Source organism: Camelus dromedarius, chromosome 9 (genome assembly GCF_036321535.1).
Source record: "Camelus dromedarius isolate mCamDro1 chromosome 9, mCamDro1.pat, whole genome shotgun sequence".
NCBI classification, from domain to species: Eukaryota; Metazoa; Chordata; class Mammalia; order Artiodactyla; family Camelidae; genus Camelus; species Camelus dromedarius.
This window is the reverse complement of record NC_087444.1, coordinates 60,191,471-60,218,171: the sequence shown is the minus strand read 5'-3', so window position 1 is coordinate 60,218,171 and position 26,701 is coordinate 60,191,471. Positions and strand designations below refer to the sequence as shown.

The 26,701-nt window shown below is 43.2% G+C and overlaps 1 protein-coding gene and 1 non-coding gene across 2 annotated transcripts; both read left to right on the top strand.

The window, feature by feature from the left end:
- Positions 1 to 3,720: 3,720 nt before the first annotated feature.
- On the top strand, positions 3,721 to 3,793 carry TRNAT-AGU (transfer RNA threonine (anticodon AGU)). Its single transcript has one exon. It is a non-coding gene; the product is annotated as a tRNA-Thr (tRNA).
- Positions 3,794 to 20,160: 16,367 nt separating this feature from the next.
- On the top strand, positions 20,161 to 25,106 carry LOC105089357 (cytochrome b-c1 complex subunit Rieske, mitochondrial). The gene is made up of 2 exons (XM_031458527.2): positions 20,161 to 20,422; positions 24,216 to 25,106. Exons 1-2 carry the CDS (start codon positions 20,209 to 20,211, stop codon positions 24,824 to 24,826), a joined length of 825 nt encoding a protein of 274 aa, XP_031314387.1. The 5' UTR covers positions 20,161 to 20,208; the 3' UTR covers positions 24,827 to 25,106.
- The last annotated feature ends 1,595 nt before the right edge of the window (positions 25,107 to 26,701 follow it).

The following is a 26,701-nucleotide window of genomic DNA, read 5'->3' as shown; positions in this document are numbered from 1 at the left end:
GGTGTTGGGAAGATGAGGGGGTTTCCATCATGCTGTTACCACGGTGAGCCTCTTTTAGCACCATTTCACATCCTCTCAGCCGCATCCCTTGTTTCAGCAGTTGAGGTAGAGCAGAATTTCACACCAGCTCTCACCAGCATCACGTGGATGCATTCTGACAACACCTCACTCACCAGCTGTATCTCTTGTTGGGGCACCAGGATTTCTCTAATTCTGAGACGTTAGACACCCAGGAATATGCGTGACAGCTATGCATATTAAACCCAGAAGTTCTGAGAAGTTACTGCCTGGGGGCGCTACGCTTGACCCATGGGGAATGGAAGCCGCTGAGTAAATGCTTTCCTCTGCTGTCCTCTACATTGCCATTTGATAAGGCTCCTGATCCCCACAACAGGGATCCACTCAAAAATGCATCTTTGTATTGACTTTTCTTCTTCCCGTTTCACTCCCTTCTCCCTCATTCCAGATCCCTGGGGGTCTTACTCCCAGATCAAGTACCTGCCCATAAATGTCTGTTTAGGCTCTGCTCTTGGGCGAATTGAGGCTGACGATGCCCTTGCCTGATCAGGCCTTGTTCACTTTTCTGTTCTCATTTTGTGCAAGGTCGCTAAAGCCCACCACCCTGTAGACCCTATGATAGGCCAGCATTATTCCCACTTCAAGACCTTTGAACATACCCTGCCCCCCTGCCCTGCCTCTTCCTGCGCCACCTCATCTGGTCTGTGCTCACATGCCACCATCACAGAGAAGCCCTTGCTGATCATCTGATGTGAGCAGACCTCACTCCCACCACCAGGCCTCTCCCTCCCATCTCCCTATTTATTTTTCAATTGCTACCACTCTGAAATGCTCTTCCTTTTGTGAATTGTCTTTGGGTGGTTGGATTAATCACTGGAAGCCGGCCTCCCTGGACTTTACAGTGAGTGGATTCATTCCCTGGTCCCATGGAGGTGTCACCTTGCCCTCTCATAAAATGTTCCTTCCAGTTAGAGGAGACAGGCAGGTAACACAAGCATTTCAAATGGGCCCCATATCAGGTGACAAATGACAACCAGCACTCAAGCTGTTTGTTTCCAGAGGTCAACAGGTACTGGTGGGGACTGTGGGGAAGCCCTAGAGTTCAGGTTTGTCTGAGGAGGGGCCTCTTAGGAATGCTGGTACCACTGCTCAGCTTCCTGGTTTCTCAAGATATACCAATATCTGATCGTGTGTGTGTGTGTGTGTGTGTGTGAAACCTCCAAATTTTAAAACGTTGGCCAACAATTCCACTTTTCCAACACTTTCTGGGCCAAAGGAACCCAGAGCCCATGCGCTGCCGCAGGTGTAGCAGGGCTGGGGCTGGATTTGGCCTCTCTGGCTCCCCTGATTGTCCCATGCTCACTCCCAGTCAAGGTGATGAGAGTTGGGTGGTCCCAGGCTGAAGATGTTTACTCACCAGAATCAGAAACAGAGACCCACTGAGCACTAACAGAAATAAGAGAAGGACCCTGCTGAGGCATAGAAGGGAAGAAAATTGGACTGATTAACTTCCCACTGTTTGTAAATACCTAAATCCAAGATGCTAGAGAAATAGAATATATGGCCTTTAGATAAGGTACCTGTCTTGGATAATTAACCTTTTTAAGAAGCAAGCATGTTTAGCACTTAATATCCGAAAAGGGGTAACATAGCAAGAATAAGCTATAGATAAAAGAGATGGAAAGCACGGTTGTGGATTGCAGCTGATTAATTCATAATGCCACTGAACTGATACAGTGTTATTTGTGTTCATGCAAATTACTTTTTAACTCACGTTTAAAGATGAACACGTTGAGCAAGTTGAACTTTCAAAAACAGCAAACATGAACGGAAGACTCCATAATAATGGTTGTGGTTGGTTATTCATGTTGCCGTAGATAAGATTATTATGTCAACATTTCCATTCGAAACTTTTATTTTCAACAATTTATAACTCGGTCATAAAAAATAAATCACACTGTGCCGTAAGTTAGTGTTATGGTATCAGTGGGAAAGGATTACTTCTTTCTGTTCCATCTTTAAAAATAGTTTTACCTAATAGGTTGACAAGTTAAGATTCTCCCAGGTTTAGAAAATAGCTTTTAGTGCCTGGGTGGGATGGGTGCTTCCTGATGTGGCTGTTCCAGGGGTCCACTTCGGGGTGATTCCCGCTCTGTTGGGGACTGAGGGTTTCTTCTTACTGCCACATGCCTGCTAGTATTTTTACCTGCCCAGTAGTCTGGGACCCTTTCCTCTCTGAGGTAGCCCTCTTCTGTCTTCTCTCTTCTTCTCCAAGGCTCAGGAGACATGCAGTCATTCATTCAATGTGTATTCACTGAACATAGTGTGACAAGCCATATATTCTTGTGGGGACACCGTGGTGATCAGACAAGATATGGTAAAACTGAGGAACCATTGGAGTTCCTTATAGTAAAATGAAGTATTGTTTTTTTGTTTGTTTGTTTTGTTTTTTAAACTTTTTTTATTAAGTGATAGTCATTTTACAATGTTATGTCAAATTCCAGTGTAGAGCACAATTTTTCAGTTATACATGAAGATAGATACATTCATTGTCACATTCTCTTTTGCTAAAATGATGTATTGTTTTTTTAAAATTTTTAAAAAAATTTTATTGAGTTATAGTCAATCTCTGGTGTACATTTCTCAGTCATACATAAATATACATATATTCATTTTCATATTCTTTTTCACCGTGAGCTACCACAAGATCTTGAATATATTTCCCTGTGCTATGCACTATAAAGTTGTTTGTCTATTCTATATATACCTGTCAGTATCTACAAATCTCGAACTCCCAGTCTATCCCTTCCCACCCCTCTCCCTCCTGGCAACCACAAGTTTGTATTCCATGCCTGTGAGTCTGTTTCGGTTTTATATTTAAGTTCATTTGTCTTCTTTTTTTTTTTTTAGATTCCACATAGGAGTGATATATATAGTATTTTTTTTTTTCTCTTAACATGAGGTATTGTTTTTATTTTGGATTTCATGAGGGAGGGCAGGCAGGAATCCATATTTAGTGTCTTTAAAGGTCCTAATCTGGTCATAGCAGACACCATTCGTGGTCCACAGTAGTGAAAATAAATAAACTATAAATGAGAAGGAAAAGAAAAGCATGGTCATTTCAAATGGTGATGAGTACATCAAGGAAATAAAATGGATGGAGAGACTGAGAATGACACGGGGTGTGGAGGCGGAGAGGGCCAGTTTAAACTGGGCATTAACGGAAGACTTCAAGGGCATGATACTGAACCTGAGAACAATGTGACAGAAAGGAGCCCCACTGTGTGAAGACGTGGGGAGTGAAGTGTATCAGGCAGCGGGGCGGCTGGAGCAAAGGCTCGGAGGCTGCAGTGGCGCTGGCATGTCAGAGGACAGCAAGGTGCCCACGGAAGCAGGAGCATCACTGGGGGCAGGCGGCAGCGGGAGAGGCGGAGTCAGAGCAGTGGGCGGGGCCTGGAGGCGCAGGTGAAGCAGCCGGGCAAGACTTCTAAACCGCTTCCCTCTCTGAGCCCTCGGCCCTGTGCACAGGATTCCTCCCTGTCCTCTTGTCCTCATGCAGTCAAGACAGAGCAAGTGAGATTTGCTTTTTTATCACTTCCAAATGGAGTTAGTTTTTTTTAAAATAAAAATAATATAAACTCAATGTAAAAAAGTCAGATAATAAGAAAATAAGAGCAAGTTAAAATATGTAAGATGTGAGGGGGAGGGTATAGCTCAGTGGTAGAGCACATGCTTAGTATGCAGGAGGTCCTGGGTTCAATCCCCAGTACCTCCTCTAAAAAAATTAATAAGTAAACCTGGTTACCCCCCCAAATAAATATGATATTAAAATATACAGTATATTATGTATATTATAATTATATGATTATATATTATATAAAATATAAAAATATAAAAATTATGCCACCATCCAAAGATGATCATTGACATTTGATGTGCACCTTGCTAGACCTTTTTTATTTATAAAAACGGACATTTATAGACACACATCCTCTACACACATATTTAACAAAAACGTCCTGATTTATATGCTGCTTTTTTCACTTAACACACTGAATATCATTTACCATCTCATTAAACATGGATCTACAATGTAACTTTTAAGTCATTTTATAAATGTGCCCCACTCTAACCAATTCTGCATTAAGTCTGAGGATAATTTTTCACTGTTACAAACAACACTGTGACAAAAATACCTTGACACTCTCATCTGCATGCACTTGCCTGGACATGTTCCTGCAAACGGGAGTGAATGTGTCAAAAGCTTTGGGCTATGAGGGCTTCTGCAGAACCCCATCCACGAAGGATATAAGGGTCCTTGGACAGGTCTCCCAGGGGGCAAGGGAGCTGCCCTCACTCCCTCGGTGGGCTGAGCTCTAAGGCCAGATCTGCTGTCTCCAGCACCATCTACCTGACTAAAGCCCAGAGCTCCTGTGGTCTCTGTCTTCTGGTGTCACCAGGTTCTCTTAGGATCTGCGTTTTCTTTTCACAAAAGTGCTGGGAAGAGGTTAGTGTCTGGCAGAGTATGTGACCTCGCCATGTTCCAAGGAAAGGAGATGGAGAGTCTCAGCTGGGGCCTGGGTGCAGGGAACATAAGACTTGACCTCTAGAACCTTCAGGTGTTCACACCCTACTCCCGGGAAGAGGTCTGTGAGTGCACCTGTCTCTTGCAGGGCAAACCAGGGACACTTCTTGCTTCAGGAGCTGGAAGGGAAACCAGTGCTCCCTCAGCAGAGGCTTCTGTCCAGTGCTTGGGTACCAGCATGTTCACTCCACCATCAGGGATCAGAGGCTCCATCCTCAGGGCCTGCCTTATCCTCTCACCAGAGGGCCCACGTGGTCTGTCGTGCCCTCCTTTCCTTCCCTGTTGTCCCCACCCCAGGGCACCTCGGGGCTCCCGCTTCCCCCACGTGCCAGTTTCTGTCTCCAGTCAGCGTAATCACTGGCTACACTCCTCTGTCTCTGGAGCTCAAGAAAATCAGCATTTGCTGACTTCCCTTCCACCGGCACAAATGTCTTGGGCTCCATCTGTGTTCACAAAGTGCCGTTATAGATTGAAAAGGAGGAGTTCGGTCATTCTTCTGCAGCTGTGGATGGAGCAACACTTCTGTGGGGGAAACAAAAGGGTTCAGGACTTCTTCCACACCGGAAGAAGTTTATTTAGTGGAAGTGATGCAGAGGAGAATGTAGGCTGGTGTCTTGGAGACTGATGGTGATAGAGTAGGAAGCTAACTTAAAAAGGCGGCTTGCCTGATGCTAAAGCTACTTGCTAATTCATTCTGACTTAAAATTCTTGCAACTTGTTTTTCTCTTTTCCCTGAGAAACTCCCTCTCTCTGCTTCACCTGCTCAACTAGACAGCCCCCGACCCTTCCATTACGCTTTCCACTCCCTATGCATGCTTTACCTAGAATAGCTCGTCCTTTAACACAGAAGCTGTGTTCCAGGAAGGTGATCATGGGCTGACAGCCTCAGAGAAATGAGCAGACCCTCCGGAATTTCTCTGTGACGCCAGGTGGATTCATCAAGATTAAGAAGAATACAGAACTCCAGAAAACACCCTGATTGCTGTCACCTTTCTTTTCCATCTGGTTTTTCTATAAAACCTCAGGACCCCAACCCCAAGATGGATTCATAGTCTCTAAGGCATGAACCTGTTATGACTCCCCTTTGCTCAGCAAAGCAATAAAACTGTCTTTTTCTAATTCTCCCAAAACCCTGCCTTCGAGTCTCAATTTGGCTATTGGGGTTCAGAGACCAGGTTTTCAGCACCAATGGGGGCATCGAGAATGCCTCCTCCAGGCATCCAGGGGACGGAGGCTCGTGGTAGGAATGGTGGTGGTAAAATGCTAATCAGTGTACAACCAGCACTTTGAGAGGCTGTGCTGAGTGAATGGTGGTCCCCTCTTGGCGTGATATACTCACTCCTCTTACCTCAATTTTGCTGTGGGAAAACTGAGGCAAGGAGACAAAGACATGGAATGAGAGGTGGAGGTTGGACATGTCCCCAGGTCTGCCTTCTCGTGTCACCAGGGATTCCTGGGGCACGTGGAGCTTGTGCAAGGAGAGGGACGAGTGAGAGGACAAGTGGTGGGCCAGGTGCTCACCCACAGAGGCCCAGTGCAGGGGCATTAGAAGAGCTCAGCCCTTCCATGCAGAGCCACCAGGTCCGTGGTCCCAGCCTTTCATCCTCCATCATTCCTGTCCCTTCTAGCTCTACCATTAATAGGACAGATTATCAGTTATTTGGACTCAAATTTGACAAATCAAATTGCAAAGAATTGAATAAGCTGTAGATCAATACAATCTGAATGATCAATTAATCATTCTTTGCAATTAAAACTACCAATCTTTATTACCTTTCAGTTATATTTTATTGCACAATTTCTAACTTAGAACATTTAGGCGATTGTATCGATGCAGGTATAGTTATACTTGGTAATCAAATAATCTATTAATCAGCACACCTTGTTATGGGCTATCTGGTTTAATTACCATCCCCTAGACACAGAAGGCAGGTATAATTCATCTTGGGCTTTTCTCAAGATGCCGGAGGTTTGCCATTTCATTCTGTTGTGTGGTTCTTTCTTTTGTGAAAAAGAATTGTGATGTTGCCAGTGATTAGGTTCTTATCTTGTCACAGAAAGATTTCAGAGACAAGACACGGGGGTTAAGAAAGTAAAGTAGGGATTGATTAAGGGATGGACAGTACACTTTCCAGGGAAGAGCAGGCAGGCTCAGGTGAGTGGCTGCCATGGGTGTCTTTGGCAAGCTGGTTACACTGAGTGTAAAAATGAATGAGTAGAATATCATTGGGGAGGAAAGGGTTTTGGGTCATATTCCTTGATTTTCATCCCAACTCCACCTTCCCAAAGGGAGAAGGGATTTTTGTCCTTAGTCTGGATCAGAAGTGTCCTGGCATTGGTGCATGACGGGTACTTCTAATCTGCAAGGCTAATTTTATCGTAATGAGGGCATGATGAGCAAAAGGTTACATTGTTGCCTTTTAGCACCTTTCTTTGTATGCCTTCAGGCCACTTGTCACCCCCAAATGTGTGATCGCTTATCAGCCCAGAGGTTCCTGCTTTTCTGTCTCTGCCCAGGGACCCGTGTTGTTTACATGATGCAGAGTTTCCTGCATTTGGCTCATGCCTCTCCTTTTTTGCCCCGTTTCTGCCATTTGTCCTGTGTCCCCATTTCTCTGCTCATATCTAGCTATCTGCTTCTTCTAACAGTAAGAAAAATAGGTGAGTGTATTTATAAAACAGGTAAATGGACAAACTCAAGTGGTGCTTCAAAATTGTGTTTTAACCTTAATTTTTTTCATGGAGGTTTTGCAACTTATTTTTATTCCTAGTATGCCTGGGAAAGTGCTTTTAAGACTCAGAGATAAAAGGACCTTTGGAATTACAGATGGGTGCTGCCTTCATGATTACTTTGGAATATAAATTAAATACCAAGCACTTTACAAACTGCTTCCCTGTGTCCACCAATTTTGAAATGAGTACCCCCCAAAATTCTTATTTAACCTATAAATTTATTATTCCAGTGGCAATGCTGGACAAACTAGGTGGTTGGATTTAACTTCTCATGTTTTCTGAGCATCAGTATGAAAGAGAAATAATGACAAACTGTGTGCAGATTCTGCAGGGATCCTGTGTGGGCGTAAGCCTCCTTCCTGCCTTTCTAGTTCATTTTCAAGTCCTCAGGGACTCCCAGGGATGTCTTGGAGACTCAAGGAACTGAGTCCTCTGCAGGACGAAGGGGCCTCTGCTGAGTCTTTCTGCAAACATGGGATCCAGGAAACAGCTTCTCCTGAGTAATGGGTAAAGCTTCACAGAGGTTTTGAGTTGAGTCTAAGCTGGGTGGGTTCAGAACTTCATCCTTGGGGGCAAGATGACCAAAAGTACAGAGCTGTGATACCACTGGGGCAGAGGGAGGAGGAGTGGGAGGAGGGATACTCTCTACAAGAGCATCCTCTTTGCCCTCCACAGGTTGCCCAAGGGTTTTCAGAGGCACACCTCTTCAACTTACCCTCATGTCTCTAAATACTCCCTTCCCTCCAGAAAATGCGCAATTCTCCATCAGAACTGCTTATCCCAGACCTGTCTCTACCAGGGTTCTCTCCAATCTTTCAGGAGTGGGGAGGAAGCCCTAATATGAAGCAAGAATGATGGCTGTTTGGAAGACAAAGTGAACCATATGTCAAGTGCTCGCCTTCCACACTGTATTCTCCTGGAGTCATTGCAGAGCTCAAAGCAAGCAGCTGGGCAATGGGGCATCACTGTCTCCACACTGCTTCCTAGCTCACTGGTTCTCGTGGCTCCCATTCCTGGAGAAAGAAAGCCCAGGCTTCTCAATGCAGTGTGCAAGGCTCTTCACAATGAGGTGCTGGGGTAGGCAGAATTCTTAGATGGCCCCCAGGATTCCCACCGCTGATGTAAATGCCCCGTACAATGCCCTCCCTTTGAGTGCGGGTGGGCCTGACCTAATCAGTTGAACTCATGTCAAAGACGGTTTAGAGTTCAGAGACAGAAGACTTCAGAGAGATGCAAGGAGGGAGAGTCCCCTCCTGAAGGAATAACTGCTGTGTTGTGGAGCAGGCCACATGGCAGGGAACTGCGGTGGCCTCTAATTGCTGATGGTCTCAGTCCCACAACTACAAGGAACTAGCTTCTGCCAACACCCTGAGAGCCTAGAAGAGGGCTCCGGACCTCACGTGAGATCACGGCCTTGGTGGATGCCTTGATCACAGCCGGTGGGAACTGGAGCAGAGGTCTCAACTTAGCAGCGCCCAGACCCCCGCCCCACAGAAACTGAGAGAATATAAAACAGGCACTTTTTGAGCAGCTAAGTTTGTGGTATTTGTTACACAACAGAAAACACATAAAGGTCCCAGTCCCCACATCCAAGACCCTCTCCTCCCACTGAGTTTCTATTCTGCCCACTTGAAACCACCCGCCTCCTATCCCGACTCTGGGCACGTGAGGTCCCCTCTGTGTGCCCAACTTCCCACAGAAGCAGAGCCCGAGACAGCAAGCAGAGAACAGGCTGTTTGTCTGGGAGGTGGAGGGAACACCAGCAGAGGAAGGAGGAAGTGAGGCGAGGGGAAGGCAGCCAGTGAGGGCCGTGTTATCACACAGGTATCATCGCAGGATACTGCGGCTGCAGCCCACGGGGGCAGGCTGGGGGGCAGCGTAGGACACACTCTCAGAGGGACCCATGCAAAGTGAGGGGCTGTCAGCCACAGCTGGGAGTGGGCTGGGCTGGTTATTCTCTTGCACTTCTGGCTCACAGTGTGGGCAGGGACGAGACTTCAGGCAGACAGATTCAGGGGCTGGCACTTGGAGTCCAAGGAGGGGATACAGGCAGGACCTGATACACCTGCTCTTCTGCTGCTGATGTCCCCCCGCATCTTCGTGGCCAGGCTTACACACGCTTTCTCAGGGCAGCTTTCTCTGAGCCCTCCCGCTTCATCACACTGCACTGCGAAGCCTCTGCTCCTTTACCACGTGGTCTTGGTCTGGCTATCTACGGTCACCTTCTCATTGTGTGTCACACACCCGGGCTCACAGCTTGGCTGCCTCCCCCTGAAAGCTGGGAGCCCGTCCAGGTCAGGGCCTGGCACCTAGTAGGTTCTCAACACTCATTCGGTGGATACCTTAAGCATATTTTTCCCAAGGTACATATCTCCCTCAATATGTTGAACTAGGTGATCTCTGAGATCCCTTTGACCTTCTCCCACCGTCTCGGTACTCCCTTCCCCTTGTCCCGCTTTCTGTTCCCCATAGAACACATCACCATCTGGCATGTCATGTGTGTGTATTTGTCATCTATCTCCCCCTACTAGAATGTGAGGTCCCAAAGGCCAGACACATTTATTTATTTTGTTCACTGCTGCACTGCCAGCAGTGGGCACACAACACTGTCTGGCATATGAAATCACTGGATAAAATCTTTTGTATCGATGAGTGAATAATACTCCAAAGGTCCTTAATAACAATATCAACACACTGAGCAATCCCCAAGCCTTATTTCATCTTGACAACAAACCTCTGGGATAGATATTCTTACTTACATTCTCAGATGAGGAAACTGAGGCTCAGAGAGGTTCAGAAACTTGCCCAAGTGACTCAGGCAGCAAGTAGAAGAATTGGGACCAAACCTTGGCAGCCTGATTCTGGAGCCCAGGCTCTTGGCAAATATTCTACACAAATGAGTTCAGTTAACCTGACAATTTTTCAGGGCACATGTAATACAATCAGGGTGTAAAAAAGGGGGGTACTATTTGGTGCCACTGTAGTAGCTTGTTTGGCAAGAGATGGATGTGTGGCTGATAGGGAAACTGATATGGTTTTCAACCAAGTCTGAAAATTAATCATACTTAATGAATGTGACTAATGTGTTAAAGGAACGAGCGATTAACATTACCACGTCTGAACTTCTCCTCCCTGGCTAATTTCTTCTCCTCCCTAGGGTTACCATCTTTCAAAGAAGTAGGGGCACAGAATTACGGAAACGGATTTTATGGAACAGAAATGCATTTTAAATGGCTTAACTCCGGGACAGGCTGTGCAGTTCTCAGGTGGCTGTCAGTCTTCATGTCTCACTGCTCAAGCGAGGCATGTGGGCTGAGAGGAGAGGCTGAAATTCACAGCAACTGGAGCTGGACACGGGAAGCCAGGCATTTCCCAGGGTAATGGTGTGGAAACAGGAGACAGACGTGGGGCCCTTAAGCAGGGAGGCTGATTGCCTTACGGTTGGGCAGAAGGTGAGATGAAAGGGGCTGAGGAGGCATGTCCCCGGAGGCAGGGCCAAAGGCTTCTCACTAGCTTTGCACATTATCCAGGATCATATGCAGAACTGCCGTGTTATAAATACGTTGGAGGACCATCTTTGGAGAATCCTAGTACAGTCACCTTAGAACACACTCCCCTCTCTGGCTCCAATCACACACCCCTTGCCCACATGGAAGCATCAAAACTGCAGGGGACAGGAAGTATCTCAGTATAAGACTCGCAGACTTGGGACTGGGAGATCCCTCTGCTTGCTGGCATCCCACTGCTATTGGCAAAGGCTCAGGTTTGTTCATGGAACTGTGTGAACCTGGCGTCCCACACCCCGAGGCCTCAGCAGATAGCTGTGCAATGTAACTGAATTAAGCGGGCAGGATGGGAAAGAACCCAGATCAGCAAGCGAGGACTTTCCCAGTCTTTTTCCACGTGAGGATCCAGGCCTCATGTGGTTAGATCTTCCAGTTGTTAGGAGACAAACATTTGTGTATGTGTGTGTGTACTGGTTTTCCATTACCACAAATTTAGTGGCTTAAAACAACCCAAATTCATTATTTTACAATTCTGGAGGTCAAAAGTCTAAAGTGGGTCAGCAGGCCTGTGTTACCAGAAGGAGACTTTAGGGAAGAACCTGTTTCCTTGTCTTTTCCAGCTTCTAGAGGTTGCCTGCATTCCTTGGCTCCAGGTCCCATTCCTGCATCCTCAAAGTCAGCAGCATAACATCTTCTGCCCTCTCTGACCTCCTGCTTTTCTCTGGTAAGAACCCTGTGACTACACTGGGCCTACCCAGGGAATCCAGGATAATTTTCCCACCTCAAGATCATTAGTGACACCTGCCAAGTCCCTCTGCCATGTAAGGTAACATATTCGCAGTTCCATGGGCATCTTTAGGGGGCCGCCAGTCTGTCTACAACAGCATGCATGTGGAAATACTCACAATTTGTAAATGCTAGCAAATAATTCTCACTTTTCTATTACTGAGAATGCCATACCAATAGGTCTCTGGGCAGAACTGAGTCGGGGAGAGAGTGAGTCTCCAGTCTACGACCTCTGAACTCTGACCTCTGATTTAAACAAACTATCCATTTGTTAAAAGGAAGGCTTTGTGTCATGCCTCCTCCTGCCTTATTCTTATATACACTTTGCTTTTCAGAGTTCCTGGGAATTGAGAAGCTCACCAAACATTTATGTTCCCAAGCCCACAGCTATTCCTCCACCTCTCCCAATTTCCAAAGAAAAAAAAATTATTATGTGCTTGTTGTGTACCAAACATTAAGTACTTTATGTGCATTGTTTCTTTTCATCCTCACAGCGATCTTATTTTTATCCCTGTTTTATAGATGAGGAATTTGAAGCTCAGGGTTGCCCAACGTCACACAGAAATAAGCGGGCAGAACTGGTATGCAAACCAAGTGCCTCTCAACATGCAGCACGTGAAAGATCATAGCCTCTTTAGTTTAAAAAAAAAAAAAAAAAAAAAACCAGCTACCAAGTAGTTCTCAGACTGGTCTCCATAGAGTCGACTTCCAATATGCCTGCCACTCCTGGATTCTAGGCTCCATCCTCCAAGAGAGGACAAACAGCCAGCCTCAGTTACCCTTCTCCCTGCTGCAACACTGGCCTGGAATCCAGGACAAATGGCTTTTACTTATCAGTGATGTGTCTTCGGAGAAGTGGTGTCATCAAAATGGCAACACAGGGGAAGCCAGTCTCTGTCCGCCCCACAAAGATCAGCAATTAGACAGTGATCTGCGAACAAACACGGTTCTGGGGGAGCGCTGGAGTCCACTTAAGAAACTTTAGCAAGACAGTGGAACCAAAAACCCGAGAAGAAAGCAAGCTTCGTCTCAAGCCAGCACTGCTCAGTGCCACGAGGGAACGTCCCAGCTAGACAAGAGTTCTCCTTGCTAGGAAAGGAAGAGCACAGGGAAGCACTGGCTCCCCCAGGCTCTCGGGGCACTGCAAAAATGTCCCGCTTCAGTTTCCCCACACTGACTGGCCAAGTGGAGACACACAGAGAAAAGTTGGGGCTACCAACATCAGCCATGCAGCAGGAGTGGTCCTGGCCCACAGTGACCTGCTCCACAGACAACCCCGGTGGATTTCACCACTGAAGAAGTGAATGGCCAGCACAGCTGCCGTGGGCCCCCTGAGGATTTCATCAGCTTTTGCCTCACAGGGATTTGCCTTTGATGATGCCAGCTGCCTGAGTCCCTCCCACCCTCACCCGCCTCACCCCCTTTGGAGCCCAGGAACTGGATTGGCAGCCAGCTCAGGCCTCTGAGGCTGTGCAAGGGCAAGATGCCAGCCCTGTGGCTGACATCCACCACCATGCATGTGCTAGGCGACAGCCCCTCCAGGTGTGCACTGCACACTAGTGGTCTGATGCCATCACTGGCCTCTCAGCAGTGTGCATGCCTAGGGGGAGACAGTGCAGCCACAGGAGAGGGTGCCAACAGCCAGGGCCCTGGCACCTGCCAATGAGCCCACAGTTGGCCCTGGCCCTTGCTGCCTGCCTTGGGCCCCATCACTATGTGTGTTTCTGCAAGTGGCCCCGGCCACTACTTAGGCACCTACAGCTGGCCACTGCAGACCAGTGTGTGCACACTGGATTCTGGGCTTTGGGCACCACTGCTGCCTGCCATGGTGCCTACCTGCTATACCTGGAGGAGCCACTGATGAGAACTTCATCAGCACTTGCAGCCACCGTGACCCTCACAGTGCTCACCAAGGACCACACAGTTGTTGATGCTTCTGGACTCCTGAGCCAAAGAGACAACACGCACCTCCAGACCCAGTGCTGTCACATGCCCCACACCTGGTGCCCTACAGCATCAGACCCAGGGCACAGCATGATCCAGCATACCCCACTCAGATAAAACAGTCCTCCTTTATTGAAATCAAATCTGTAAAGTCTGGAAGAGGAGGCTGCTTCTACAAACGCATAGACACCTATAAAAGGCCAACAGGGATCACCAAGAATCAGGGAAACATAACTCCACAAAGGAACCTTCAGTAACTGGCCCCAAAGAAATGGAGACCCAGGAACTGCCCAACAAAATACTCAAAATGATTTTTCTACAGATGCCCAGAGAACTACAAGAGAAGATAAATAAGCTATTTAATAATACCAGGAAAACAAGAATAAAATGAGAAGTTCAACAAACACAGAGAAAACATAAAAAGGAACCCAACAAAAATTTTGCAGCTAAAGTATAAAATGACTGAACTGAAGAGCTGAATAGAGTTTCAACAGCAGACATGCTGTTATCAATGAGCTGCAAGACAGATCAACTGAAATTATCCAATCAAAGGAGCACAAATTAAAAAGAATGAAGGAAGCCCACAGAACTACTGAATGCCATAAAAAGAAACAATGTATGCATCATTGGAATCCCAGAAGGAGATGAGAGGGAGAAAGGGGTAGAAAGTTTACTTAAGGAAATAATGGCTGAGAACTTCCCAAATCTGGGGAGAGATTCAGACATCCAGTTCATGAAGCTAATAGACTACCCCTCAAACCATCCAAAACAATCTTCTCCAAGACACTTAATAATAAAACTGTCTCAGATCAAAGACAAAGAGAATTTCAAAAGCAGCAAGAGAAACAAAAACAAAAACAAAAACAAAAACAAAAACAAAAACAAAACCTTATACATGGGAACCCCCATTAGGCTATCAGCGGATTTCTCAGCACAGACCTTTCTGCCAGGAGAGAATGTGATGATATATTCAACGTGCTGAAACTCTCTGCCAACCAAGAATACCATATCCAGCAAAACTGTCCTTCAGAAATGAAGATGAGATGATGACTATCCCTGATAAACAAAACATAAGGGAATTCATCCCTACCAGACATGCCTTACAAGAAATGCTGGAAGGAGTCCTTCAAGCTGAAATGAAAGGATGCTAACTTGTAATATGAAAATGTCTAACACACTGGTAAAGGTTAAGTATATAGTCAGATTATAGTCAGATTATAGTCAGATTCAGAATACTCTCAACTGTAATATGGTAGTGTGTTAACTACTTTACTACAGAAGTTAAAAGACAAAAGTATTAAAAGCAGTTATAGCTCCAATAATCTGTTAATGGACACACATTTAAAAAGATATAAATTGTGGCATCAAAATCATAAAAGGGAAAAGTAAAAAGGTAGAGTTTTTGTATGTGATTAAAGTTAAATTGTTACAAGCATAAAACTATTTTATAAACAAATAAGTATATAATATAATATAATATAATATAATATAATATATGCCTCATAGTAACTACAAAGCAAAAACCACAGCAGGTTCACAAAAGATAAAAAGAAGGGAATCAAAACATAACACTACACTAGCCATAGCAATCAGATAATAAAAAGAAATAAAAGGGATCCAAACTGGAAGAAAAGAGGTAAAATTATCACTATATGCAGATGACATGATATTATATATAGAAAATCCTAAAGGCTTCACACAAAAACTAATAGAGCTGATAAACAAATTCAGCAAGGTAGCAGGATACAAGATTAACATACAGAAATCTGTTGCATTTCTTTGCACTTCCCCCACCAACTGATCAGAACTTTATTTGAAAATTAGCAAACAATACTGTAGAAACATTGATATGTAAATTTCTAAAATGTGGCATCTTAAATTTAGTTTGCAAAGACTGCATTTAGCTATAAGCATGAATTTAGTCTTCCACGTAAAGACCAGATACTAAAATGTTAAAAAAAAAAATAGCTTCGTATTGTTTGAAAATACCAGTTTAAGTAGAGGATTGTAAAGATGCATAGATCTTTAATAACAGAATCGACTGTACAAGACAAGAGCACTCTCCTTTCATAGCATTCCTTTTTACTTCATATGCAAGTTATTGGTTATGCTGTAGGATTTAATGGTTACAGCACTGAAAGGCAACTATTTAGGAAAGAAGGAGAAAAAGGAATGTATGTAAGGCAATATTTCTTTAAGGTACAATGAGCATAGTGTTTTAGGAAGACAAGATATATATATATATATGAGATTGAATCACCATGCTGTACACCAGAAATGAACAGAACATTGTAAATTGATTACATTTCAATTTTTTAAAAAAGTAAAAACATAACACTATGGAAAATCATCAGTTCAAAAAGGAAAGCAGCAAGAGAGAAGAAAGGAACAAGGGAATGACAAAATAGCTAAAAAACAATAAAACGACATTAGTAAGTTTTTACTTATTAATAATTACACAAAATGTAAATGGATTGAATTCCTCAATCAAAAGACATAGAGTGGCTAGATAGATTAAAAACAACAAAAACATGGTCCAAATACATGCTGCCTACCAGAAGCTCACTTCAGCTAAAAGGCACACACAGGCCCAAGTGAAGGGATGGAAAAAGATATTCCATGCAAATGGGAACCCAAAGAAAGAAGGGGTAGCTAAACTCAATACCAACAAAATAGACTTTAAGCCAAAAATAGTAATGAGACAAAAAAGGTTATTATATAATAATAAAGGGGTCAATTCATCAAGAATATCTGACAATTATAAATATATATGCACTCTCAACATCAGTGCAATGAAATATAGGAAGCAAAACTAACAGCTCTGAAAGGAGAGAAGACAATAAATACAATAATAGTAGAGGAATTCAATACCTCACTTTCAACAATATACAGATGATCCAGAGAGGAAGACAACACGGAGATGTTCGACTTGAACCAAACTTTAGACCAAATGAACCTAACAGACATATATAGAACGTTCCATCCAACAGCAGCAGCACACGTGGACCATTCTTCAGCTTACATTATATAAAAGATCATAAAACAAATCTTGGCAAATTTAAGAAGACTGAAATGAATTGAGAACCCAGAAATAAACCTTTGCACATGCAGTCAACTAATACTTGACAAGGGAGCTGAGAATACTAAATGGAGGAAAGGGTAGTGTCTTCAGTATATGCTGTTGGGAAAACTGGATAACCACTGGATAACTGGATAACCAGTAAAACGAAATTGGACTCCTATCTTAGACCACTCACAAAAGTTAACTCAAAATGAGTTAAAAACTTAAACATAGAAACAAAACCTGTGGAAAAAAAAAAACACAAAAAAAATAGGGGAGAAGCTCCTTGTTACTGCTCTTGGCAACAATTTTTTGGATACAACACTGAAAGCACAAGCAACAAAAGCAAAATTAATAACTATGTCAAACTAAAAAGTTTTGCACAGCAAAGAAACCATCAACAAAATGAAAAGGCAACCATCGGAATGAGAGAAGATATTTGGAAATCATATATCTGATAAGGAATTAATATTCAAAATATACAAAAAACTCATATAACTCAATAGCACTAAAATAAACAATCCAATTAAAAATGAGCAGAGTTTCTGAATAGACATTTTTTCAAAGAAGACACACAAATGGTCAATATGAAAACATGCTCAACATCATTAATCAGGGAAATGCAAATCAAAACTACAAGTGTCACCTCACACTTGTTAGAATGGCTATCGTTAAAAAGACAAGAGGTAAGTGTTGGCGAGGATGTGGAGAAAAGGGAAATCTGTGCACTGTTGATGGGAATGTAAATTAGTACAGTCACTATGGAAAACAGTATGTATGGAGATTCCTCAAAAAATAACAAATAGAACTATCATATGACCCAGCAATCCCATGTCTGGGTATATATCAAACAGAAATGAAAACAATATCTCAAAGGCACATGGGCACTCCCATGTCCATTACAGCATTATTCATACTAGCCAAGACATAGAAACAACCTAAGTGTCCATCAAAGGGTGAACTGATAAGGAAGATGTGGTACATACATCCAATGGAATATTATTCAGCCCTGAGAAAGAAGGAAATCCCACCGTCTGGGACAGCATGGATGAAACTTGAAGGCATGGTGCTCATTCAGATAGAGAAAGACAAACACTGTATGATCTCACTTTATGTGGAATCTGAAAAAGCAGAACTCACAGAAACCAAGAGTAGAGTGGTGGCTACCAGGGGCTGGAGACTGGAGGGAACGGGGAGATGTTGGTCAAGGGTAGAGACTTCTAGTTCTGGGGATCTCTTGTACAGCATGACGATTATAATTAGTAATAGTGTATTATATACTTGAAAGTTGCTAAGAGAGTAGATCTTAAGTGTTCTCACCACAAAAAAGATATGGTAATAATTATACGAGGTGATTTAGATATTAGCTAGCTATGGTGGTAATCATGTTGCAATATATAAGTGTATCAAATCAACAGGTTTTACTCCTTAAACTTACACTCCTTATGTGTCAATTATACCTCATTAAAACTGAAAAAAAACCCCAATGTGTCTTTGGGTACGTCATTTGTCTTATGTGAATCTCAAAATTTACTTTCTGCATCTAGAAAATTTAAAGAGTTATTTTTATCGTTATTATAAACATTCGCACACTTGCCAGGCACAGTTCTATTCACTTTATATGTTTTAATCCACTTAATCCTTAAAATAACCCTTTGGAGGCAGATACTATTATTCTTCTCATTTTACAGAAGAACTGAGGCACACACAGAGGTTATATATAAATCATCTTAGCTTGTGAATGGCAGAACTGGGATTGAACTGTGATTGTCTAGAGATAACAATTCCCACTCTGCTCATCTTGTGAAGGCTCCTTCCTTCCTTATTTATCCTTCACTTACTCTTACCCTCATCTCAGAGGACTGCTGTGATGTTAAGGGTGCTATTTTCTGTAAAGCACTCCAACTAGGCATGGTGTGTGGTAGCTGCTCTGGAAAGGTCTGCTTTTATCACTAGGGTTGGTGCTGTGGTGAACCCAATGCCTGCCCCGAGGCTAACTGAGTCAGGGTGGTCCCTGAGGAGGCCAGTTCTAACCTTGAAAGTACAGCCCAGTCCTTGGGGCAATAAGAAAGGCCGAGACCTAGTCCCAGAGGAGGGCCCAGGAGGAAGTAGTCAGTATGCTGTGGACCTGGAGAGGAACATAAATGAGTCAGCAGAAATCAAAGGAAGGCTTCTCAGAGGAGGCAGGTGACATGTCAGATTAAAACAATACCAGCAAACTCTCACCTGGTGCTTAGTATGCACCAGGCCTCTCGCGGGCACTTCTCACTTACTAGTGCATTTACTCCTCCCAGATGGCATCATTACCACCCCTGTTTTACAAGTGAGGAAACTGTGGCACAGAAGGGTTAGGAAACTTGCCTAGGTCACAAAGCCCATCACAGCACAGAGTAGAGAAACCTCATTGGTTCATACACGCACCACCATCCCAATTCTGCCAACTCTGTGTGCTGCTTGTATTAATATTTACTTAATATTTAAATTAACTCAGTTTTTACCTAAATAAGTGTAAAATAAACTTTATCAACCGTCACTGGAAAATCAGTATGGTTAGAAAATAAATATGAAAATAAACTATTCTTACCTCCTCTCTAGATTCAACTACCTGCCCTGCTAAGGGCTTTGAATTCAAGGCCTATTCTGTTGAAGGGGAGATGAGCAAGTCTTGAGACGAATCAAAGATATACTAAGACTAATCTGGGACTTTCTCTTTGGTGTAATCAGAAGGATTTAAAGAGAAGTAAAACTTTGCTCAGCATGTGATAGAAACTGATTTAGGGACCTATTCCTCATCCCCTAAAATCTCACTTGTGGAAACTGTGGCAATGGTTAAGAGCACACACTCAGAAGACAGACTCCCCCACGTCACAGCTTGCTGGCTATCCTGTCCCGGGCACATAATCCCTCTAAACCTCTGTTTCCTCATTGCTAAAACAGTAGCTCTAAGGACCTTGACTATAAATGAAAGAATGAAGGTAAAGCACAAAATCTAATACATAGTAAAGTGAATGCTGAATAAACATAAGCCGTCTTCATTACCATTATTTGCACATAAGTCTCTGGACATTTAAAATTGTTTTCAAGTTTTTAGTTAGATAATGATAGTAATCTTTATAGTAAACACATAGCAATTACTATGTTAGGTTCTGCTCTGCGTTTTATATCACACCCGACCAAATTATATAAACATAAACATATTTGCACATGTTAGGAACTATTATTATCCCTAAACTATTATGATAATTTATTCTCATCCCTAGGTCCCCACAGATGAGGTTTTTGCCCCAACGGATGCAAAATCGGCCCACGTACATTCCCAGAGGCCCGCCTTTGCCCCTCTTCTCGGGGCAGATCCCGCTGCACAGGCCACTGCACATCCGGAGCTAACGCGCGGAGCCTCACCTTCTCCCGCCGGCCCGGCCTCGCCCCGCCTCTGACGCAGCGGAGGAGGGGAGGCGCCTCTTCGGCCGGCGCGCTGACGTCACGCGCCCCGCGCCTCCGGCGCCTCTTCGCGCCTGCGCCGCGGGCGGAAGGTCGTCCCTGTGACCGGCTTGGGTTTTGGAGCTGCTGTCGCCATGTTGTCGGTCGCCGCTCGCTCGGGCCCGTTTGCGCCCGTCCTGTCGGCTACGTCCCGCGGGGTGGCGGGCGCCCTGCGGCCCCTGGTGCAGGCCGCGGTGCCCGCCACCCCGGAGTCTCCAGTGCTGGACGCGAAGCGGCCCTTCCTGTGCCGGGAGTCGCTGAGTGGCCAGGCCGCGGGCCGCCCATTGGTCGCCTCTGTGGGCCTCAATGGTGAGCGGGGCTGAGGGGCGCGACCTGGGGCTGAGGGGGTCCCTCTTTTCTTGCTCCTTCCGGCCCTGGGCCCAGGAAGCAGCCCAGGAGGGCGGGGGTCTGCGGGAATGGAGCGGAGCCCTGTTTAGGGATTGGGTTGCCTGCCGGGCTGGGTCGACCTTGGGCAGGCTTTTGTACCTGCCCGGGCCTCGGTGTCCTCACCTGTGCTCGGGCGCCGCCGCATTATGTGATCTCAAGTGGCCGCCAGAGCAGATTTTGTACTTCAACGGCTAAGTTCAAGAACTTTGGGGTCCGATTTCTAGCAAAGTCTTAGAGATTTTGCTGCTTACAGGTCGTTTGCCTTTGGGCAAATTTCTAAACGTTTTCCCTCATAGATGAAATGAATTAATGATGATACCAAATTCGTAGGTTATATCGTAAGGTTCAGATGGACAAATTCTACGTTAAGCCATTAACACGTTTTGGGGGCACTTTATAAATTCTAAAAAAAAAAAAATGGAACTGCTTTTAATATTTGTAAAGTTGTCCCCGTCACTACTGCCGATCCTTTAATGTCCTTCACTTTCATCACCCTGAATCCAAAAAAGAAAAAAAGAAACTACAGGCCCCAAGGTCATTTATAGTGTAGAGTAACAGCAGTGTTTTCAGGCATTGGGCCAAAGGGCTTTCACATGGTAATGAATTTCAGCCTCTAAACGAGCAATAGGCCCTAGAGAATGATGATACTTCCATTTTACAGATGAGAAAACATAACAAGAGGTGAAGTGACTTGCACAAGGTTATGCATTGTGTATGTGATAGTGCATGGATTTGAAGACTGACAGCCATAAACTCTCTCTCGAGTGTATTTTACACCCTCTGTCAGCAGATCCTAGTATATCTTTGATGCTTTGTTTCCTTTCTTTTTATGCTCTGTTTGGAGATCCTGAATTGGCAACCTGTGGGCCAAGTGCCTGTAGTCTGCCTAACTTGCATAGTTTTAAAAAACGAGGGGTTTCTGGTGTCTCTTGGAATGTTTATAGTTGGCAACACTGGGCTTTAGTATCCACCTGAGAGAAGTCTAGTGTGCTGTGCATTGGCTGCCCCACTTAGTTGGAGCAGGTGCTTTTCCAGTTCATCACAGTCTTCATCAGGCCTACTTGATTCATTGTTGCCTCCTGCTTGGCCTTACTGACAGTTGAATTGGTAACCTTTGCCTTCCCTGCTGACCACGTTGCCCCTAGCCTACCCTTTTTATTTTGCCTTCATTCCCCCTATTCTCTACTTTTTAAATGATCCTCCCACTCAGTTTTCCACATTTACAAGTCTTAACCTATCCTTTCAATCTCAATTCACGATCAGGTCAATAAAATTTTGTATTTGCTGATTCCTTTATGTTTTATAGCACATAACACTTAACACTCTATTGCATTTACTGGTGATTCCTCTGACCTTGAGTTCCAAGGTGTAGAAAATATCTCCTTTACTTTTCTATCTCGCACAACCTCAGATTTTGCGTATAGTTGGTGCAAAATAATTGTGAATGAGTAAAGTGGCAGTTTTTTAATGGGGCACCTGTGGGTTTTGGAGAAACTGCTCAAGCCAATTCTTTGGACCTGGAGGTGAAAAACAAAAGGGAGGAGAACATTTAGATAACAGAGGTGAAAAGTATCTTGGAATTTGTCAGACTCTTAACAAGTTTCTTCTAAAAGTCAGAGGCTTACTTGAACTTTTCCAAGAACTGGTAAATAATTTAGAAACATAAAGGAAACCTCTTTTCTGTCACCATGCCTTCAGCTTGTTGCTTAAATTCATTAAAATCTCCTGTATCGATGGTTTTTGGAAAGATGGTTAGTAGTGGGTGTGGGAAGGGGCAGTTGGATCAGGAAAAGATCCCTGAATTGTGACACATTAGAGCTCACCTTAAACAAAACAAAACGAAATGAAGAATCCTGTTTTGTTATAATGTGTTAAAGTTTCTGTTTCTAAATGATATTTCTATAAGTACCTGATTTTGCTTTGGACCTAAATCTTTGCTACTGAAAGTCACACCTGATACAGTTCATGTAAATTATTTAAAGAATGATTTTTGCAATATGGCACTTTAATTTCCCAGTGTTCTTGATGGTGTAGCTCAATATAAAGTGTAACCTGCTAGATAGAATGGGAGTAGACAACTGGATTTCTTTTGCCAGCGCATCTCTGGTGATAATGTCAAATACATTCTGTTTAGTGTTCCTGTACATTTCCTGTGTACTGTAATATGGTTAAGGGTTGTAGATAACGGTTTTTAATGTAGAAGTTCCTTCATCTTGTAGGTATGATACATCTTTCCTGTATAATCCCAGACAGTGCTAAGGGAAAGTAATTCATATTTGATCCCAAATCCCCATCTACCCTGATAGATTAGCATTGAGTAGAAGTAGAGTAGTGTGTGATAATAATGTCACTTTGCCATAGTTGTGAATCTCAGATGGTCACTATCTGTGTCCTGGTCCCCTCCAAAAAATGTTGGTTAGTCAGAAAACTGTAGAGCAATTTTGATAGTTTTACCGTTGTTTATGAATACTTATGGCTTCCATCAAGTTACTAACCTTGAGAACCATGTGAAATGTATTCCTTCCTGTAATGTTTGACTGTATGTTAGGATGAGACAGCCAATAGGTCAAGTAGAATTACAACTTATATGAAAATATATTTTATAAGTACATTTTTCTTTTGAAAACTACATTTTCTGAATGTGGGGTATTTTTAATGTCCACTTTTCTTAAAAGGAAACCTTTGGCAGATTTCCTAAAATGAATATACAGTGTACAGAGATTTGTTTCCTGAAACATACATAAATGTGATACCAATAGCATAATTTTTTGTCAGGCATTTAAAAATGGTTATGAGATAGAAGAACATACCTTTTGTTTAAAATAACTGCTTATATCCAGAATACTGTATAAACAGTAGTTATTTGCTTATTAAATATTCATTTGACATAAATGAATCTGGCGTATTTATGGCCTGCTGTAGTACCGTCCAGTTGAGAGATCCATGGCAGTAAAAAAAGATAATGCCTCAACTCTTAGAGATGCTGTTGCCCTTCACTGAACAATTTGCTTTTTCCCCATACTGTATTGAAATAATTGGGTTTTGTGGAGATTTACTTGATTTTGATAGCTATGTATTCTGGTAAAGGTGTCCTTTTCTGCCCATTAGTGGTTTTACTTGAATTTATACCCCAAAGTCCAAATCTCTTAAGTTTTCTACAACTATGTTATCCTGTTTACAGAATGTTTTGTAATTTGTGTTTTATGAATTTTTAGTAGTTCTTTCAGAGAGCAGGTAGATGGAAATAAAGTTAGATATTTGGTTTAGTTAGATGGTCACACATCAGTTGAACAGGTGGACTAGATGAGGTTTAGGGTCTCTTCTAATCCACAGAATATGGGAGATACTTGGCATAATTGCACAGGTTGTCTTAGGTTGAGTTTGGGGGGACTTAAAATATTGCTGTTTACAGTGCTATTTAACTTTTTAAACTTGATGCACTGAACTGTGATGAGTCCTGAATCAGCAGTGTTCAATCAGGAGGAATTCAGTTTGTACATATTATCTTATGATTTCATACCATTATGATAGGTAGTGGTTGACTTGATTTTGCTGGCACTGCCAACTTGACCATTTCTGAGACCAGTGAGTTCCATATTTCACGTTTTTATAATTTGATTTCTGCTTGTGAATTCATCAAGTCCTATTTCTGGATGTATGCCCCTTTCAGGGTACTCATCTAATTGTGTGTTTTAACCTTCTGTTTATCTTGCAGTCCCTGCTTCTGTTCGTTTTTCCCATACGGACATCAGAGTGCCTGACTTCTCTGACTACCGTCGTGCTGAAGTGTTAGATAGTACGAAGTCTTCTAAAGAGAGCAGTGAGGCTAGAAAAGGTTTCTCCTATTTGATAACTGCAACTACTACTGTGGGTGTTGCATACGCTGCCAAGAATGTCGTCTCCCAGTTCGTTTCCAGCATGAGTGCTTCTGCTGATGTATTGGCCATGTCGAAAATCGAAATCAAGTTATCCGATATTCCAGAGGGCAAGAACATGGCTTTCAAATGGAGAGGCAAACCCCTGTTTGTGCGCCATAGAACCAAGAAGGAAATTGACCAGGAAGCCGCAGTTGAAGTGTCCCAGTTGAGGGACCCACAGCATGATTTAGAACGAGTGAAGAAACCTGAATGGGTTATCTTGATAGGTGTTTGCACTCATCTTGGTTGTGTACCCATTGCAAATGCAGGAGATTTTGGTGGTTATTACTGCCCTTGCCATGGGTCACACTATGATGCATCTGGCAGGATCAGGAAGGGGCCTGCACCTCTCAACCTTGAAGTTCCCACATATGAGTTCACCAGTGATGATATGGTGATTGTTGGTTAGAGACCTGGACTCGAGTCATTGGCTTCTTTTCAGTCTTCATGTCACCTCAGAAGAGTTATTTGAGAACAAGCCTTCTGTACTTGTAGTTGATTTGAAATATTTAAGAATTGCCAATAATGTATTTGCAAACATGTGAAGTAAATTGAGTTTAATGTTCAATACTTTCAAGCATTCACCTAATAAAGCCACTGTTGAACATTGTTATGCTCAGTCAGAGACTTTAAAGGTGCAATGTCTTTGATAGTTAATTCTGATTAAAATTACAGACTGGTGTACAAGATATTTGTGAAATCTGTAATTGACTTTCTCATTTATTTCCCTTTATGTCAGGAACGCAGATTCTACAGAGCTCATGTTTAAGATGAGGTAGAATTAGCTAGTCATCTTCAGGACCTGGGAGACATTTTTGGCATTGGTAGAAACAGTAGTATCCAAGTTTCCTTTCTGTTCTTTTGCATACCTGGCTGTGTGGGGGGACACCCCCACACCCCACACCCCACGCCAACTGTATGATGGTGTTGGAATGATCTATGGGAAAGAGTCCTGAATGAGGTGTTAGCTGCTCTGAGAGTTCGTTCTCAGCTGTAGCTGATTTCCTGCCTGTATGGCAAGCCAGGAAATTTTACTAGTCAATGGGAATAAGCTAATAATTAGAATTCTTTAGTTTTAAGAGGCATTTGGTGTGGGATATTTCCCGAGGGAGGCTTTCCAAGATGGAAGTGCCTCTCTTGTTATTTCCTTCATCTGGTGTGGGTATTCGTGCCCCCCCCAAAGCTCCTGCATCCACTCTGTCAAGAGGCAGAGGATAGTGCACCTGAGACTTAATACTGTTTTCCTGTGAAAATGATCCTGCTGGTTTTGTTTCTTTGATGATTACATTTGAGGTGTTTCTTCCACTTAGACTTGTAGTCACCACTTCTCACTGTGAAGTGAGATTGGGTTTAGAGAGACATACCAGAATTAACACCTTTCTGCCTCTTGCTTCTAGTTACACAGGTGAAATAAGGTGATATTCTTCCTGGGACCTAGGAGTGGGCTCTGTGCTTTGTTGAGAATCAAAGCTACCTTAATTGGTTTGTCTTGCCCTAAATGCTGTTTTAGGGGTGAGTTAATAATGTACTCCACTGTGTCCTCCTTGTGAGATCACACATGCATTTGTAAAATAGTAAACAAAGACTAAATGATTAGGTCTGCCAAAGAGAACTGACCTTCCAGTCTTCCATTCTTGAAATCAGTAGCTAAGTATATCAAAAAAGAAAATACCAAAGTTTCTAGGCTTTTGATACTAGTCTTTGGTTCGTTTTTACTATTCTAGGAAGAAAGTTAGCAGGTATGATAAATGGGACACCTAACAATAGTATTTTGTTCTGTCTCCATAAAATGACATTTAGGTTCAAATATTTAGGTAGAAATCTGAGACCAAACATGCCAAACATGGCTAATTTACTACTTTTTGATCTGTGCTCCACTTTAAATGGAGGACTTTCTGATCTTTTGAGCATATATAGATTACCAAGGAAAAGTTAGTGTTGTTTAATTTAAAAGTAGGGAAATTGTTTCATTGTGTATGAGCAATATATGTATGTAGTATTTGGTATTAATATTTGGAGCATCTTACGTGAAGTTTTCCCCCCGTGATTATATTGTGAAGCCAAGAGAAGTTGGACATTTTGCTTGTTTATCATTGTGGTGAAGATTCTGTTTTTCTAGTACTCATGAAAATCATCTTACACTTTAAAATCATCTTAACACTTTTATCTCTACTCATGCTACTTGTTAATGGTGCCAGTTGCCCACAACTTGAATAGCTATTAAGTAGCTGACATTTTGAGGTTGAATTCTAAGTGGCTACTTTCTTTTAAAAATGGCACCAGG